Source organism: Solanum stenotomum, unplaced genomic scaffold, assembly GCF_019186545.1.
Source record: "Solanum stenotomum isolate F172 unplaced genomic scaffold, ASM1918654v1 scaffold18192, whole genome shotgun sequence".
Classification (NCBI taxonomy): Eukaryota; Viridiplantae; Streptophyta; class Magnoliopsida; order Solanales; family Solanaceae; genus Solanum; species Solanum stenotomum.
This window is the reverse complement of record NW_026024911.1, coordinates 42,143-59,557: the sequence shown is the minus strand read 5'-3', so window position 1 is coordinate 59,557 and position 17,415 is coordinate 42,143. Positions and strand designations below refer to the sequence as shown.

General features: G+C 32.9%; 2 protein-coding genes and 1 pseudogene across 3 annotated transcripts; all 3 read right to left on the bottom strand.

Annotated features, from left to right (window-relative positions):
* Positions 1–7,748: 7,748 nt before the first annotated feature.
* Positions 7,749–10,812, bottom strand: LOC125850602 (MDIS1-interacting receptor like kinase 2-like; annotated as a pseudogene).
* Positions 10,813–13,184: 2,372 nt separating this feature from the next.
* LOC125850603 (MDIS1-interacting receptor like kinase 2-like) lies at positions 13,185–15,294 on the bottom strand. 2 transcript variants are annotated; one of them, XM_049530468.1, is made up of 3 exons: positions 14,706–15,294; positions 13,748–14,624; positions 13,185–13,650 (listed from the first exon to the last, which is right to left on the bottom strand). In XM_049530468.1, exons 1-3 carry the CDS (start codon positions 14,940–14,942, stop codon positions 13,304–13,306), a joined length of 1,461 nt encoding a protein of 486 aa, XP_049386425.1. In that variant the 5' UTR covers positions 14,943–15,294; the 3' UTR covers positions 13,185–13,303. The 2 variants fall into 2 exon arrangements, with proteins under 2 accessions (XP_049386425.1, XP_049386424.1); XM_049530467.1 differs by having other exon boundaries at positions 13,748–15,294.
* On the bottom strand, positions 14,983–17,139 carry LOC125850595 (probable leucine-rich repeat receptor-like protein kinase At1g35710). Its single transcript, XM_049530463.1, has 3 exons — positions 16,422–17,139; positions 15,098–16,372; positions 14,983–15,011 (listed from the first exon to the last, which is right to left on the bottom strand). Exons 1-3 carry the CDS (start codon positions 17,137–17,139, stop codon positions 14,983–14,985), a joined length of 2,022 nt encoding a protein of 673 aa, XP_049386420.1.
* Positions 17,140–17,415: the final 276 nt, after the last annotated feature.

Sequence of the window (17,415 nt, the reverse complement as noted above, 5' to 3'; positions counted from 1 at the left end):
CAATCCAATCAAATGAAATTGTTAAGTCTCACAATAACTTTTAAGAGATATAGAAGTACATTATATTGTATATCTTAATTAGTAGGAACATAACATAGTATGACTTCTGAGTTTATTCCTAAGGATTTAAGAATATGTAATTATGCTAAATTTTCATACTTCTTCAACTTCTAATATATAGCTCAATTAACTTCTAAAATATGTATAATAACATTATAACTATAAATGAACAGTTTTAAAATAATAATATGGGTTACACGTGCAATTAAAAGTAGAAAACCCTCAAGTTAAAAATTAAATTATCAAAATGTCCTTAGAAACTCATAATATTTATGGACAAAAATGTAAATATACATTAATTGTAATAAATATTATTACATTCTATTTAACACTATTGTTATATATTTATGAATAAAAATATAAATATATATATATATATATATATACACGATTTTTTTACTTCACTTAAAATTACTCTTACAATAATTTATACAAAAATTGAAAATATATATTGTAATAAAAATAAGAAAATTAACTGAATACAAACTTTATGTCTCTGTATATTCTTCTAAATCATGAGATTGTATTTGATGTAGCTATTAGCTTTCTCTGGTTTTCATCAGTTTCACTTGCTATGTACGTACAATATCTTTAGATTATAGGCTTATTTTTCATTTTGGTTCTTGTTTTTATCTATTTAATAATTAAGATCTATAATTTAGAGTATCGATTATTTCCCATACAATTTTCATTTTCAATTTTTTTTTTGCTTTATTTATTTTAATGTAGTATAGAATCATATGTATTGTAGTGGTGTAGTGGTGTAGTGTTGTCATGAGCATGATCATTGAAGTATTTTTGTTCAATTGTCAAATATCATTTTCATATATTTTGAACTTGACTATCAAATAGCTAGATAAGTATCACATTCATGGAACTTTTTTTTTTTGTCTTTTATTACTCAATACGTGTTGCAATAATTTTAGATGATTATGTAAAATATTGTACAAAATAACTTGAGATACACGTGCAACGCACATGTCCAGAGACTAGTATATATATAAAAGAGAACCCTAGGCCCCCCTACGTGGCGCCACCACAAACCAAGATTCCCTTTTAGTTTATTTCTTTCCAAAATTAGACTTCCCTTCCATGAAAAGTTGTGACTTTTATGAAGAGTTGCAATTTTTATGAAGAGTTGCGACTTTTATGAAAAGTTTCGATTTTTATGAAAAGTTGTAACTTTTATGAAAGGTTGTGACCTTTCTGATAAGGTACAATAAGCACTTATTAACACTACCCTTTGTTGTCTATAAATAGAGGGATTTCCCCTCATTTTAAAACAACGAAAATTTTGAACTACTTCTTCTTCTTCTTCTTCTTCTGCACAATTAAATATTCGTGTACTTTGATGCTGTTGAGTTGCTCAATGAAACCATTATTTTTTTATAAATATACTGGTGAATAGAATCATTCTATCCTGACCGGATCTATTCTTTTAACCCTTGGGTACTAGAGGGGAATAATTTCCTTAAGGGGACAATGTGCATTCAGTGGACTCGATTTTTTCCCTTCTGTTTCATTCTATTGTTATAGATCCTGATATGTTTTTTACAGTCACTAATTTATGCTTATGTTATCAATTGTTTTTTTTAGTACATGTTTTAAACTTTGTTGTTTATGTTTATGCTTTTGATCATTATGTAGATATATTAATCAAGAGTTTGACGTAATCATTATACTATTGGTGTCATGTAGATTAGAATTCTTAAACTTGTAAAATAAATTACTTTGATCTTTATAGAGTTTTCAGTGGCTAAAAGATCCTTGGGATGTCCAAGAAGGGACTTTTGAGTGTTCAAAAGTTATGGTGGTTCCACACTACCTTGGAGTTTTAGTTATTCAATTTTCTATCTTCTCGAGGCATTCAATCGATTAGTGACATCAAAAATATAATGGAATGTAGGATTGTAAGTATTGTACTCAACCTTAATCAAAAGTTTGGGGTTCAAATGTTGGATTGGAGTCAATTAATTACCCCTCAAAGTAGGATGAATCCATATTAATCAAATATTAAAGAAATAATTATCTCCTTGTAAACATTAGATTAAAAGTCGCAAAAAATAAAGTTTTAACCATATTAATTGAAACATAAACAACAAAATATGCCTTGTGGCTATCAAAGTAGTGTCATCGAGTGCGAATGATTTTGAATAAGGGACTTGCCAAGACATCATTTAATCCAAATTATTTGAGCGACATACGTTATTCCATTGAACTCCAAGAGATGCATGTGTTTTTAAATTTTAATTAACTTATCAAGTGAACAACTAATTATATAAGATGTATAATAAGATGTATAATATTTAGATTATGTATGTAGAGGTCTTGAATAGGAGAAAACTCTCGCAATTGATGAATAAAATGTTTGTACCACCTTTTGAAAATACAAATATAAACAATTAAACAATTACATATCTTTTCTAAAGACTTTGGTGATGAATAACTAAAGTCAAATGGTGAATTAATAACAAAATGCATAAACACTTGGAATCAAAAATATTCTTGACAATTTATCATAGGGTTGTACTCACTCAAAAATACTCATATTATCAAATGTTCAGAAGTAGATTATTGACGTAGTTAACGCGCGAGAAATTTATCTAGTTTATAAATATAATAAAGAAAAATTTCGAGGAAGCAGTGTGGACTGACACCCCTTGGTATAAGGTGGGTCCACCCTTGATCAGTAGCGGAATCATGATTTTCAATAACGGGGTTCAAAATCTGAAAAAAATAGACACATGAAGTAGTACATCTACTATATATACCTAAAAAGTTATTTTAATCATGTATATATTATATAATTTTCCCCGAACAGGGTTCGGAGGAACCCCTAGAAAGGTGGCTCCGCCACTGCCCCTGACGATCACATCTTGCAAATGGCTAGTGTTAAAACAAAAAATAGTTTTATGACTTTAATGTAATAGTAGTAGGTAAAGTTTAGTGACCTTAACCCTCGCAATGTCCTTTTTGTTCATTTATTTATTTCTGATTTGTTTATGATATATCTGTTTGAAGTTCATAAAACGAATTGACATTGACTCAAGGTGGAAGAAGCAAACAATACACCTATCTTGTGTATAGGCATAACTAATATGATTAAATATTTTTTCTTGTTACATTCGAGAAGAAGGGGATATGTAATTTACATATTATAACAATTGTAATTTTGAGTTTTTTTATTTTTTATTTTTAAAAAATTACTAGGACACTTAGAGGTGAATGGTGAGTTGCTCATCTCAATTCTCACAGATACGACAGCGTTACACTTTGTTCCAGGTAGCTCCCAACTAAAGTTATCCAATTTTCATATTCATAACCTCTAAATATTAGGAAAAATGATGCATAAGTACCCCCAATCTATGTCCGAAATCTCAGAGACACACTTATACTATACTAAGGTCCTATTACCCTCCTGAACTTCTTTTATAAATAATTTTCTACCCCTTTTCGGCTTACGTGGCACTATCTTGCGGGCCTAATGCTTGTTGACAAAATTTTCAAGGATAGTGCCACATAGGCCGAAAAGGGGTAGAAAATTAATTATAAAATAAGTTCAGGGGGATAATAAGACCTTAGTATAGTATAAGTGTGTCTCTAGGATTTCGGGCATAGGTTGGGGGTACTTATGCATTTTCCTCTAAAAATTAATTTTAAACTTTAAGATATCTTTTGACATTTCCTCATTTTTATCTATATAAATTCGTTTTTTTGGTTTCATGAGACTCTAATCCAAATTTATTCATTTCTTTCTACAGTTAAAGTAGTAGTGTTTATATCATTTTGTACTATTTGATTTATGCTTTAGTTTGACTCGATGAGAAGACTCTTTAATTTTAATTGATTATGGGAGAAGGTGTAGACAAGAACTCAGAAAATTATGTAGTAATTCTATATTTCTTTTTCAATCAACATTGTTATGATTAAAGTCTTAAGAAGCATGTGTATATTGTATTTTTTTTTCTTGTATATGTTTTTTGTATGCTTTCTCTCCCTATTAGACTTCTTTAATTTAATTTTCTACGAATTTTTATAATTTTATCAGGCTCAAATGAGTTATTTGTGACTTTATTGTAAGTTTGCTATTACTAACCAACGTTCAGATTTACCGTTGGTTGCCTATAAGGAATGACTTTTAAACGTTAAAATATATCCCTCATTTGATGTTTCTTGTCACACTTTTAAAGATTTATTTGTGATTGTTACATTTTACTACTCATTACGAGCATGATTCTAACCACATACCCAGAAACTAATATTATCTATACTATTCTAGCTATGTTTATATAAAATTAAAAGACCTTTATATCCTTTAATTTACCATTATCCCTATAATATTTTGTGCTAAAAAGTAATTTTACATTTAAATAAATACTAATCCATTAGTTACTTTTTATAAAAATAACCAAAAAGTAAAAGTTCAATAAAGGCAATAAAGTGTGAAATGGCCCCAAATGTATTCAAGTGACTAGCTTTTAATAAACCAATGATCATATTATATATTATATTATTATTATTATTTTATTATTTATATTAAAAATGGGAAGATCCTAAGTCTAAAGTTGGATTACGAAAATGCCCTTCAAGTTTCTTAATTAAATAAAAAAATAACAACTATGTTGACCAAATACATTGTTAAAGGCTAGAATTTATCATCTTCCACTACTTAATGAGGTTTACTCGTTGGTCCTTTTAGCTTCTGTTGTTACATTCTTCTATTAGTATTCCTTTCACTTATGGTTTATCCTTTTATAAATTGAACAAGAAAATGTTAGTCCTCTTATTTTTTGTGTTTCATCCTCTTGTTTTTACTCACTTAATTTTTTATTTGTTGGTTCCTTCTTTTTTAATTAATATATTATTTTGTTTAGATCTTCTCATTTTGTATCATATGATGGCAGGTATCTACTGCTTTCTTTGTGGATTGACTAGATGTTCAGGCCGTCTTAACCCCTAGGCCACTAAAGCAATCGCTTGGGGCCCCATATGTTTGGGGGCCCCCATTTTAATTTTTTTTTTTTTGCTTATGAATGTTATTTTTTTTGAAAAAAAATTATATGTACTATGAGTGCTATGATTTCTACTTAGAAAATTGCATATGAAGTGAATATAGAATCTGAATTTCGTAAAAAATAATTTGATGAAAATATTGATAACGAAATCACAAAGTCCCTTGAAACTAGAGTTGATTACTTAAGATATATATATATATAGTAGATCAATCTATTTTTTTCACTTCAAAATAGATTTGAACCAATTGAAGCATATGAAAATATTTTATGTTTCATATTTAGTGGTAAATTGAGATCACTAGATGATGAGAATTTTAAAAACATTGTCTTAACCCTGAACTTTAACACATAACAATTATTCTGCTATTGATGGTTTAGATTTACTTTTTGAATTGAAAGTGTTAAGAGAAATAATACATGTAGAAGATAATGATCTAATGAAAATGCGCAATCAAATCAAAGACTTGATTCTTTTCCAAATACACATATTGCTTATAGAATTATGTTAACAGTTTCTCTAACCGCTGCCTCAGCCAAAAGAAGTTTTTCGAAACTAAAATTGATTAAATTTTATTTAAGATCAACAATGTCTCAAGAGAGATTGAATGGATTAAGCTATATTATCAAATGAAAAGGAAATATTAAAACAAACCGATTATAAAACAATAACTAATGATTTTGCATCTAAAAAGGCTAGAAAAGTAGATTTTAAATAAAAGTATATATGATGAAAAAATAAAATATTAGGGCCCCTCCCTTAAATTTCGCTTTAGGCCCTCAATCTTGTTGAGTCGGCCCTGTAGATGTTACAAAGGTATTTTCTTTAATTTTGATTCTTTATTTTTAAAAATTCTTACCATAATCTCTTTTAAGTTAGAGTTTTTGATAAATCAATAAAATATATATTGTTGGATGAAAATTCTTTTTTACATGCTCAAATATTCATTCATTCATGTATATATAAATGATTATTGTTTTGACTTTCATCCATTACTAGCTAGCAATCTTAAATTTACTAATTGGATAGTAATGAAGAACATGCCAATTTTATTCCAAAACTCTACAACAGCAAAGCGGTATCAAATTTTTTGAATATATTTCAGTTGTATGGAATAGTTACATCGGATCGATAATAGAGGCGTAAAAAATGATTGTATTTGTGTCCATAGTGAAGCGGATAATCTGGAAATCCATAGAGTGGATTGGGTACATATCTTTAGGAGTTCATTCTAACATTTTCTCTTACAATGAGAGTTTTCTGATTTATCTCTAAAATCTTGTATAAAATGGTATGATAGACAAGAAGGTTCTAAAACATTTATAAGTGTTATTATACATTGAGATGGGTCCATAGTAATAAACCTGTAGACGAGTGAGTAACAATTTTCCTATCAAATCAGATAAAAAAAATCATTTCCTATTACTTTTCGTTTGAGTTTTGTTATTTTTATAGTTGTTTCTTTTATTTTTAATGAATTGATTGTCAAATCCAGATAATATCTTGGCATATTAAGAGTCTAAGCAATTTTGGGATATGTTATTCATATTTCTTGATTTGTTATTGTATAAAATGATTATTTTTTTTTGTATTTTTTACGCTATGCTACAATTCTTTATTTAATCATAATAGTCGTAGTTTTTATTTCTAAAAGAGGAAATAATTGTGATCTCTCATTATTTTTCCTGTGGTATGTTTTGGAGTAAGCTTTTTAAACTTTCAATATATTTGTTCACTCTTTCCTGGAAAGGTTGCTTTTTACTGCACGACGAAATATCTTTCTCTTAATGAGTAAGAAAGAAATGTCATCAGCATGTTAGTAAGAACCCTTATTAATTAATTAATTTGAAATAAATTTGAAGTTTGTCCTTTTATAATATGTGCAGACCAAAATTCATATATATTTTCATCAAATTTGTTGATTGATTGATAAATATTCATTAAGAATAAAAAGTACCCTCAAAGTGGAATGTCACACATGAATTCGAATTAGCGGAACATCAAATGGGAAACAAAAAAAGTCTCATACATATTTAGTCAAATTGCTCTCATACTTAACTAATCGTCACAACCATATTTTAATATTGTCTTACAATTTCAAAAATATCTATTTCATATAATTGGGATACACATGCAATGCACGTGTTTAGAAACTAGTCTCTTAATAAGACTAAAGTTATCTACATTTATATTGTCTGACCTCTTCCTTGGTATCTTGCTATAACATAAATCTAGAATTTGAAAAGTTAAAATGAATGATTGATAATATTGTGTGATTTTTCTCTCTCTCTCTTTTTTTTTTTTTTGGAAAATGTGGATCAAGTAAGAACTATATAAAGGCATTTAAAGGTTGAAGTTTAACTCAAATCTCTTTTTCTGCTCCTTTGTGTGCTCTCACATCTTATATGCATACACCATAGAGGTTGGAATTGGAATAGTTGTGAAGAAACAACATAACTATCCCACTATTTTCTTCTTACGAGAGTATAAAAGGACTAGTAAATCATTAAAACTAGTGCGCCTGCATATGTTGTAGACCGATCGAAAGCAAAAAAAATAAAAAATGCAGCAACTTGAATTCTTGATATTTACTCAAGGCCAAAGAAGCAGAAGATTAAATAATTACCTCTTACAATATACATATTAATAGAGTAAACCAACTGACCACCACTAGTCCAAGCAATTGAAACAGTATTTACTTCACAACCACTCAGCGACAAAGGTTATTCATCTCCATATATGTTAGGGATTATATAGCTTGCCTTATATGGGGGTTTTCTGATGAATAGGTGGGCGTGCATCCATTGATGATAACTTATGAGAGATGAAGGGCATTGTTGGCCTTGATTTTGGAGTTTCAAGCAAACAAGAGCATGCTAGATTGATGATAAAAACCAAAACATCTTTTACTCTATCATCAGGATATGGAAGGCGTTCATCCAGCAAATCGCTAAGCTGCTCAGGATCTATAGTCGATGAATTTGCTAGCACAGAAATGTATTCCCCAAGATGCTTTCCTTTGACTATCTCCAAGGATAATACTCCAAAGCTATACACATCACACATTTGCGTAACCTTCATTGTATATGCAAGCTCTGAACAACACAATTTCCAGAACAATATTAAGAATTTAAACATGTAAATGAGATAGTGTTTGGATATAGTTCGTAAACTATTTAAAACTTACCAGGTGCGACATAACCATATGTGCCTGCAAACGCAGTGCAATTGGATGAGTCCGGCTTGAGAATCTTTGCTATTCCAAAGTCTGCAATACGAGCTTCATAATCAGAATCTAGCAAGACATTACTGCTTGATATGTCTCGATGAACAATCGGTGGTGAACAGTCTCTGTGCATGTAAGATAAAGCAAAAGCAACACCCTTGATGATATTCACCCTTTTAAGCCAATCCAATTTCTTGGACTCAACTTCATTGCTCAAAATACTAGACAAACTCCCCCTCTCCACATACTCGTAAACCAAGAACGAGTGTTGTGCTTTCGAACAATAGCCGTAGAGGTTCACAATGTTTCGATGCTTAATCCCAGTCAATGCCCTTACTTCATTGATGAAGCTTTTGGGATGAGTATTCTGAAATGAAGAATGAAGTCTCTTCACAGCTATATTCCCTAATGATGGAAGGTTCACCTTGTAAACACTTCCGTGACCTCCTTGCCCGATGCAAAATTTTGCATCAAACTCTTCTGTGGCGTTTAAGATGTCTCTGTACAATGCCTTCCCATCTAACATGGATATCGAAAGCCAACCATCACCATCCCTTCTTTCAACGTCTCTAACTCTCCTTCTTTTATTACACATAAAGAGAACACCAATGAAAACGCAGAGCAGTACTAGTGCTCCCATAACAGGAAATACAGTGATGAGGATGAGTTTACGTCCCTTCGCCGTTGAGTGCTACTTCACCATAGAAGACGGCCTTTCACAGGGCTGGAGTCCTGCTACATTTCCGCAAAGACCTTTATTACCCTCCAATGAGGCATTGATAAAAGCTTTATTATTAGGGATTGGACCTTCCAACTCATTGTATGACAAAACAACATCATGCAAACCAGATGAACTTTCAAGTTCTTTAGGAATGCGTCCAGATAGGCCATTGTGGGAAAGATTTAAGTTTACCAAGACCTTCAAATTGGCTAACTGAGGGGGTATATCTCCAACGAGAAGATTATAGCTCAAATCAAGTACATTAAGCTGAGTTATCCTTCCTATATCCTTTGGAATATTCTGGCCAAACTTGTTGTTGCTCAAGTTCAACTGAAACAAGTGCACGAAATCTCCTATACACTTCGGGATTGATCCATTCAATCTGTTGTACGATAGATCGAGGGACTCTAACTTTGTCAGTGACCCAAGTTCCTCCGGTATATATCCAGAGATATTGTTGTTCTGCACAGAAAGCTTAACCAGAGAAGTTAATTTTCCAAATTCCTTTGGAATCTGCCCAATCAAATGATTCGATGAAAGATCAAGTCCTAAAAGCCCTTTGACATTTCCAATCTCTGGTGGTATGCTACCACTAATGTTATTTCTGGCTACACGCAGATCAATTAAATTTTTGCATTTTCCCCAGTTACTGCTGAGTTCACCATGAAAATCATTGTCGCTCAAATCAATGAACAGAAGCTCTGGATAGATACCAAAAGTTTCAGATAAATCCCCAGTAAAGCTGTTGTTATTGAAGCGACCCCTTTTGAAACTCGAGCACTTGCTCAAGCTTCTTGGGATTGGCCCTGTAAGCTTGTTACCATTCACAACGAAAATCTCAAGTTTCCCATCTTTGCAAAGCCACTCTGGCAAATGGCCTGAAAAGTGATTGAAACTCATTGATAACAAAACCAAGTTATCCAAATATGCAAATTCTTTTGGAATAGAACCCGAAAGTTCGTTTGCAGCGAGATTTAGTTTCTGCAAGTTTCTCAAATTGCCAAAGGAAACAGGAACAAGACCAGTGAGCTGATTATAGGATAAATCCAATCTAGTGAGGTTTTTCAAATTTCCCAACTCACTAGGAATTGGACCAGAAAGTTTATTACCCCATAAGGATAAATACTTGAGTGACTTCATCTTTCCTATTTCTGCAGGAATGGGACCAGAAAGTTGGTTTGAATAAAGGTACAAAACATTGAGCTCAGTTAAGTCACCAAGAGTTACTGGAATTGGACCAGAAAGATTATTACTCCATAAGGATAAATACTTGAGTGACTTCATCTTTCCTATTTCTGCAGGAATGGGACCAGAAAGTTGGTTTTCATAAAGGTACAAAATATTGAGCTTAGTTAAGTCACCCAGTGTAATTGGAATTGAACCAGTAATCTGGTTGGTCGACAAGTCAAGATAGACAAGATTAGTGAGGTTTCCTATTGCCGGGGGTATGATACCAGAGAACTGGTTCATGCTAAGATCAACATATTCAAGAAACAAGAGAGATGAAAATGGAAAATCATGGAGTGTACCAACAACACCAGCATTTGTAATATTGATCTTGTTTACCCGACCATTAAAACATATAACTCCATACCAACCCCTGCATGCATCAGTACTTAGTGTCCATGAAGCCAATAAGGAATTATTTTGGCTTAGGACATTAGCTTTCCATTTGAGGAGAGCAGTTGCTTCCTCAACGGCAGCAAAAGTAACAGTGAAGAGAGTGAAAAATATCAGGAAATAAAATATTTTGGGAACCATCTTGGAAGCTAAAAGATTTCAGTTGTTTGTTTTGGTTATCGATGAACTTGTGCAGAGTAGAGTTTTATACTGTGTAGAGAATCATTAAAATACCGGAAGACTAAGAAAGACTTGGAAGTCAATGAGTCAATGTATCGACAGTGCAAGACTATATTATTCTAGTTTTGCTTAAAGTTGCGGAAATATATTGGGAGATATTCTGCAAAATATATTCAGAAGTCATTTCTTAATTGACAACTTACTGGACATGCAATAGGAAGAAATAACACGACTTGTCTTTCAAATAGGCTGGTTTTTAATTTTTACTATTTAGTGATCGAACTTATGCTTAGTAGGCATAAGTTATTAAGATCTAACTCAGATTTGGCTCTGCTCGATCTAGTGAGCTTAGCTCTAGTACTTGTTAATGCATATTTAGATGATGACCACATGGACTTATGAACATGGATAGTTGAGATTGTTGTTCAACTTATTTTCTATTTTTTGTTAGATTATTTTATTAAAGTAAATTTGAGTCAATTTGCAAATTACTTTATTAGTGGGAAAGAAGAACCTGCCCCTCCTTTTTACTTTATCCATCAAAATCAACCATTACTTGTTTTCCACCAAAAATACCAAAAACAGACATTGAAAGCTATGTTTTTGACAAGCAAAAAGCAGTCATGTTTGCTTTTTCTCTTTTACATTTAAATATAATTTAGTTACTAGGATACTCTTTATTAGAACTAATGCTGGTTAAATTTAACAACCATTGCTCTTTTAGAACTAATGTTGGTTAAATTTAACAACCATTACTCTTTTTAATTCACGCATCTTTAAAAAGAAGTTTGAGGTTGATAACTCAACCTCTTCCTGGTTGTTATATTTTTGCACTATTTAATCATCCTCATTTGTAATATCATCATAGAGTGTATTACAAACTTTGTGGTGATCACAAAATACCTAGTTCTCTCTAGCTCGTATTTTCTTCATGCTTGTTAGTTAGTAAAGTTTTGTTACTGCATTAGGATTGGTAAGGTAAGACCTAGTTCCCCTTGCTTGTACTTATCCCTATTGAGATTTTTTATTATAAATAAAAGGCCGCTGGACACTTTGTCTAGTGGTAAATTTGAAAGAATAAAAAAGATATGGTTACAAATTGATCAAATGGAAAACGCAGGATTAACTTATCTCATCCCTTGTACCAAACAACTTTGAGTTAACATAACATTTTTTATTTTATCAATCTGTAAAATTATTTAATTTTTTACATGTGAGAAATTTAACCAACTTTAGTTCTTTGGTTGATTTGGGTTGTACTTTTGTTCTTGATTTGTAACCTATTTGCTTTCATAGAAGTTGTGCAATAGGTAATCAAAGTATTGAAGTTTTTGAGTATACTTTTTAAACTAAGAGGAGTGTAATCTGGAAATGAATTGCTATAATTGGGTGTATTGCAATTGTGTAAGGTATTAGATGTAGTCCCTTTGGTTATAAAGTTATAAGCTAAAAACTGTTCGTGTTTTAGTGAATTTTGGAGGTAGATCGTGTTTTTTTACTCCCTTAATTAGCAAAGAGATTTTCCTAGAAGAGGTAGATCATTAAGTCATTTTGTGGACCAGCCAAGAAGAAGACCTGGATTCTCCTTTTCTTCCATTAGAATTAGAAAAACAATGTTAAATGAGTTTGTTAGGCTTGTTATTTTGACAAATTGTATTGGAGTTTGTTATTTATAGTATTTCCATGGATGTAAAAACTGGCGCAGGCTTCCAGCAATGGACAAATAGTAATCCCATTAGTCATTTCACTGAAGCACAACTGTATATTCAGTTGGGGAAAGTCTTGAACAGAATGGATCTTTTTCTGGCTTCTATGCATACAAATAAAATCTTTAAAATCGTAAGAAGAACTATGTGTAACATAGTAGTCGTAGTATTTCCCATATGTTGTAGGTTTGTCCTATTGTTTTGTTGCAGTTCTGTTCTATTGCTACCTGATGTTGCTGTTACCATTTTTTGTTATTATCTGTTGTTTCTTATACTTCCTTTACTTCTTGTTCATGACTGCTTTAGAATGTTTTTCCTTGAGCCGAGGTTATTAACAACAGTGACTTCACCGTTTTGTAACTTGAATTAAAGCAATTATTCCTTCCCATAATGCCAAAATTCCCCTGTTCCTGGCTCCAGAGGTTTACAACTTAGCAGAACTTTGATTCTAAACTTCTTTAAATTTGCTTCAATCAATCATGGCCAAAAGGAAATTGTTAAGAGTCGAAAACTAAAAGACTAGTAAATCACTAAAACTAATGCTCCTGCATATGTTCTAGGCCAATCGAAAGCAAAAAAAATAAAAAATGCAGCAACTTGAAATCCTGGTTTTTACCCAAGGCCAAAGAAGCAGAAGATTAAATAATACCTCTTACAATATGCATATTAATAAAGTAAACCAAATGAGGACCCTAACAATACTAGGCCCAGCAATTGAAATACATACTTCACAACCAATCAGCAACAAAGGTTATTCACTTCCATACATATCAGGGATTATATTGCTCGCCTTACATGGGGGTTTCTCTGATGAATAGGTGGACGTGCATCCATTGATGATAACTTATGAGAGATGAAGTGCATTGTTGGCCTTGATTTTGGAGTTTCAAGCAAACAAGAGCATGCTAGCTTGATGATAAAAACCAAAGCCTCTTTTACTCTATCTTCAGGATATGGAAGGCGTTCATCCAGAAAATCGCTAAGCTGCTCAGGATCTATAGTCGATGAATCTGCTAGCACGGTAATGTATTCCCCAAGATGTTTTCCTTTTATTATCTCCAATGATAGTACTCCAAAGCTAAAGACATCACACATTTGTGTAACCTTCATAGTATATGCAAGCTCTGAACAATACAGTTTCCAGAACAATATTATCAATTTAAACTTGTAAATAAGATAAAAACAATAGTGTTTGGCTTTCATGAAATATTTAAAACTTACCAGGTGCAACATAGCCATATGTGCCTGCAAGTGCAGTGCAATTCGATGAATCTGGCTTGAGTAGCTTCGCTATGCCAAAGTCTGCAACACGAGCTTCATACTCAGAATCAAGCAAAACATTACTGCTACTTATGTCTCGATGGACAATCGGGGGTGAACAGTCCTGGTGCATGTAAGATAAAGCAAAAGCAACACCCTTGATGATATTCACTCTTTTAAACCAATCCAATTTCTTGGACTCAACCTTGTTGCTCAAAATGCTAGACAAACTCCCCCTCTCCACATACTCATAAACCAAGAGCGAGTGTTGTGCATTCGAACAATAGCCATAGAGGTTCACAATGTTCCTGTGCTTAATCCCAGTCAATGCCCTTACTTCATTTAAGAAACTTTTGGGAGCTGTATTCTCAAATGAAGAATGAAGTCTCTTCACAGTTATATTCCCTAATGATGGAAGGTTTACCTTGTAAACGCTTCCGTGTCCTCCTTGCCCGATGCAAAATTTTGCATCAAACTCTTCTGTGGCGTTTAAGATGTCCCTGTACAATGCCTTCCCATCTAACATGGATATCGAAAGCCAACCATCACTATCCCGTCTTTCAACATCTCCAACTCTACTTCTTCTATCACACATAAACAGAACACCAATGAAAACACAGAGTAGAACAAGTGCTCCCATAACAGGAAGTACAGTGATGAGGATGAGTTTACGTCCCTTCGCCATTGAGTGCTTCTTCACCACAGAAGACGGCATTCCGCAGGGATGGATTCCTACTACATCACCGCAAAGACCTTTATTACCCTCCAATGAGGCATTGATAAAAGCTTTATTATTAGGAATTGGACCTTCCAACAGATTGTATGACAATACGACATCCTGCAAACCAGTTGAACTTTCAAATTCTTGAGGAATGCGCCCAGATAGGCCATTGTGTGAAAGATTTAAGTTTACCAACACCTTCAAATTGGCTAACTGAGGGGGGATTTCTCCAACAAGATGATTACGGCTCAAATCCAGTACATTAAGTTGAGTTATCTTCCCAATCTCTATTGGAATTTTTTGGCCAAATTTGTTGTTGCTCAGGTTCAAGTGAAACAGGTGCTGGTAATCTCCTATAAACGGTGGGATCAAACCATTCAATCTATTGTCTGATAGATCAAGGTAATCTAACTTTGTCAATAACCCAAGTTCCATAGGAATATTGCCAGAAATTTGGTTGTGTCGCAAAAGAAGATTAACCAGAGAGGTTAATTTTCCAAATTCCTTTGGAATTTGCCCAATCAAATAATTTGATGAAAGATCAAGTCCTAAAAGCCCTTTGACATTTCCAATCTCTGGTGGTATGCTACCACTAATGTTATTTCTGGCTACACGCAGATCAATCAAATTTTCGCATTTCCCCCAGTTGCTGCTGAGTTCACCATAAAAATCATTGTCGCTCAAATCAATGAAATGAAGGTGTGGATGGATGCCAAAAGCTTCAGATAAATTCCCAGTAAAACTGTTATTATTGAAGCGCAGCCTTTTGAAACTCGAGCACTTGCTTAAGCTGCTTGGTATTGGCCCTGTGAGCTTGTTATTATTCACCGTGAAGTTCTCAAGTTTCCCACCTTGGCAAAGATGCTCAGGCAAATGGCCTGAAAGCTGATTTTCACTTATTATCAGCTCAACCAAGTTATCCAAAAATGCAAGTTCTTTTGGAATAGAACCAGAAAGTTTGTTGGTGTGGAGATACAAAAATTGCAAGTTTCTCAAATTGCCAAAGGAAGCAGGAATTGGACCAATAAGTTGATTTTCTTGTAGTTCCAGATCACTGAGGTTTTTCAAACTCCCCAACACTTTAGGAATGAGACCAGAAAGTTGGTTAGAAAAAAGGTACAAAATTTTGAGCTCAGCTAATTGACCTAGAGTAATTGGTATTGAACCATTAAGCTTATTAACGGATATATCCAGATCATTAAGGTTTTTCAAATTCCCCAATTCTCTAGGAATGGGACCAGAAAGTTGGTTAGAATGAAGGTACAGAGTTTCAAGCTCAGTTAAGTCACCTAAAGTAATTGGAATTGAACCAGTAAGGTTATTATCAGATAAATCTAGCTCATTGAGGTTTTTCAGATTCCCTAATTCACTAGGAATGAAACCAGAAAGTTGGGTAGAATAAAGGTACAAAATTTTGAGCTCAGTTAAGTCACCTAAAGTAATTGGAATTGAACCAGTAAGCTTATTTTGGGATAGCTCCAGATCATTGAGATTTTTCAAATTCCCCAATTCTCTAGGAATGAGACTAGAAAGTTGGTTAGAATGAAGGTACAGAGTTTCAAGCTCAGTTAAGTCACCTAAAGTAATTGGAATTGAACCAGTAAGCTTATTATCAGATAAATCTAGCTCATTGAGGTTTTTCAGATTCCCCAACTCACTAGGAATGAGACCAGAAAGTTGGTTAGAATAAAGGTACAAAATTTTGAGCTTAGTTAAGTCATCTAAAGATTTTGGAATTGGACCAGAAAGATTGTTTTTCTGTAAGCTTAAACTTTCAAGTGACTTCATCTTCCCTATTTCAATAGGAATGGAACCAGACAATTCATTGGAGTAAGCATAGAACAATTTTGCATTGATCAAGTTGCCTATTTCCNTTAGAAAAAAGGTACAAAATTTTGAGCTCTGTTAAGTCACCTAGATTAATTGGAATTGAACCACTAAGCTTATTATCGGATAAATCTAGCCCATTGAGGTTTTTCAGATTCCCCAACTCACTAGGAATGAGACCAGAAAGTTGGTTAGAATAAAGGTCCAAAATTTTGAGCTCAGTTAAGTCATCTAAAGATTTTGGAATTGGACCAGAAAGATTGTTTTTCTGTAAGCTTAAACTTTCAAGTGACTTCATCTTCCCTATTTCAATAGGAATGGAACCAGACAATTCATTGGAGTAAGCATAGAACAATTTTGCATTGATCAAGTTGCCTATTTCCGGAGGAATATGACCTGTTAACTGGTTTGTATCAAGATCAATTTCGACAAGGTTGGTAAGTTTCCCTATTTCTGCAGGAATGGGACCAGAAAGGTTGTTCATACTAAAATCAATATATTCAAGAAAAGGTAGAGATGAAAATGGAAAATCATGGAGTGTACCAATGACACCAGAATTTGTAATATTCAACCTGTGTATTCGACCATTAAAGCATTTAACTCCATACCAGTCCCTGCATGGATCATGGCTCGAAAAATTCTTGGCAGCAGCAGGATGACGTAGTGTCCAAGAAGCCAATAAGGAATTATTCTGGTTTTTGAAAGTTGATTTCCATTTAAGAAGAGTTGTTGCTTCCTCTGTGGAAGCAAAAGTAATTGTGAAGAGATATACCAGAGGAAGGAAATAAAGTATTTTGGGATCCATCTCCAAGGCTAAAGGATTTTTTTGGTTTGTGAAGAACTTGTGTAGGATGAAGTTCTATATATGTTTTTTTTTAAATCATTACCACTCTTACTGAGTTAATGGGTGTTTGGATTCAATGACGGAGCCAAAATTTGTACTAAGGAGGTTCAAAATATGAAAAAGTAAATAGACAAAGAAGCAAAAAGGGATTCAACATCTTCTATATATGTATATATATAAAAAAAAAAAAAAAAATTTAATCAAGTATAATAGTGTAGTTTCCGTCGAAGGGGGGGT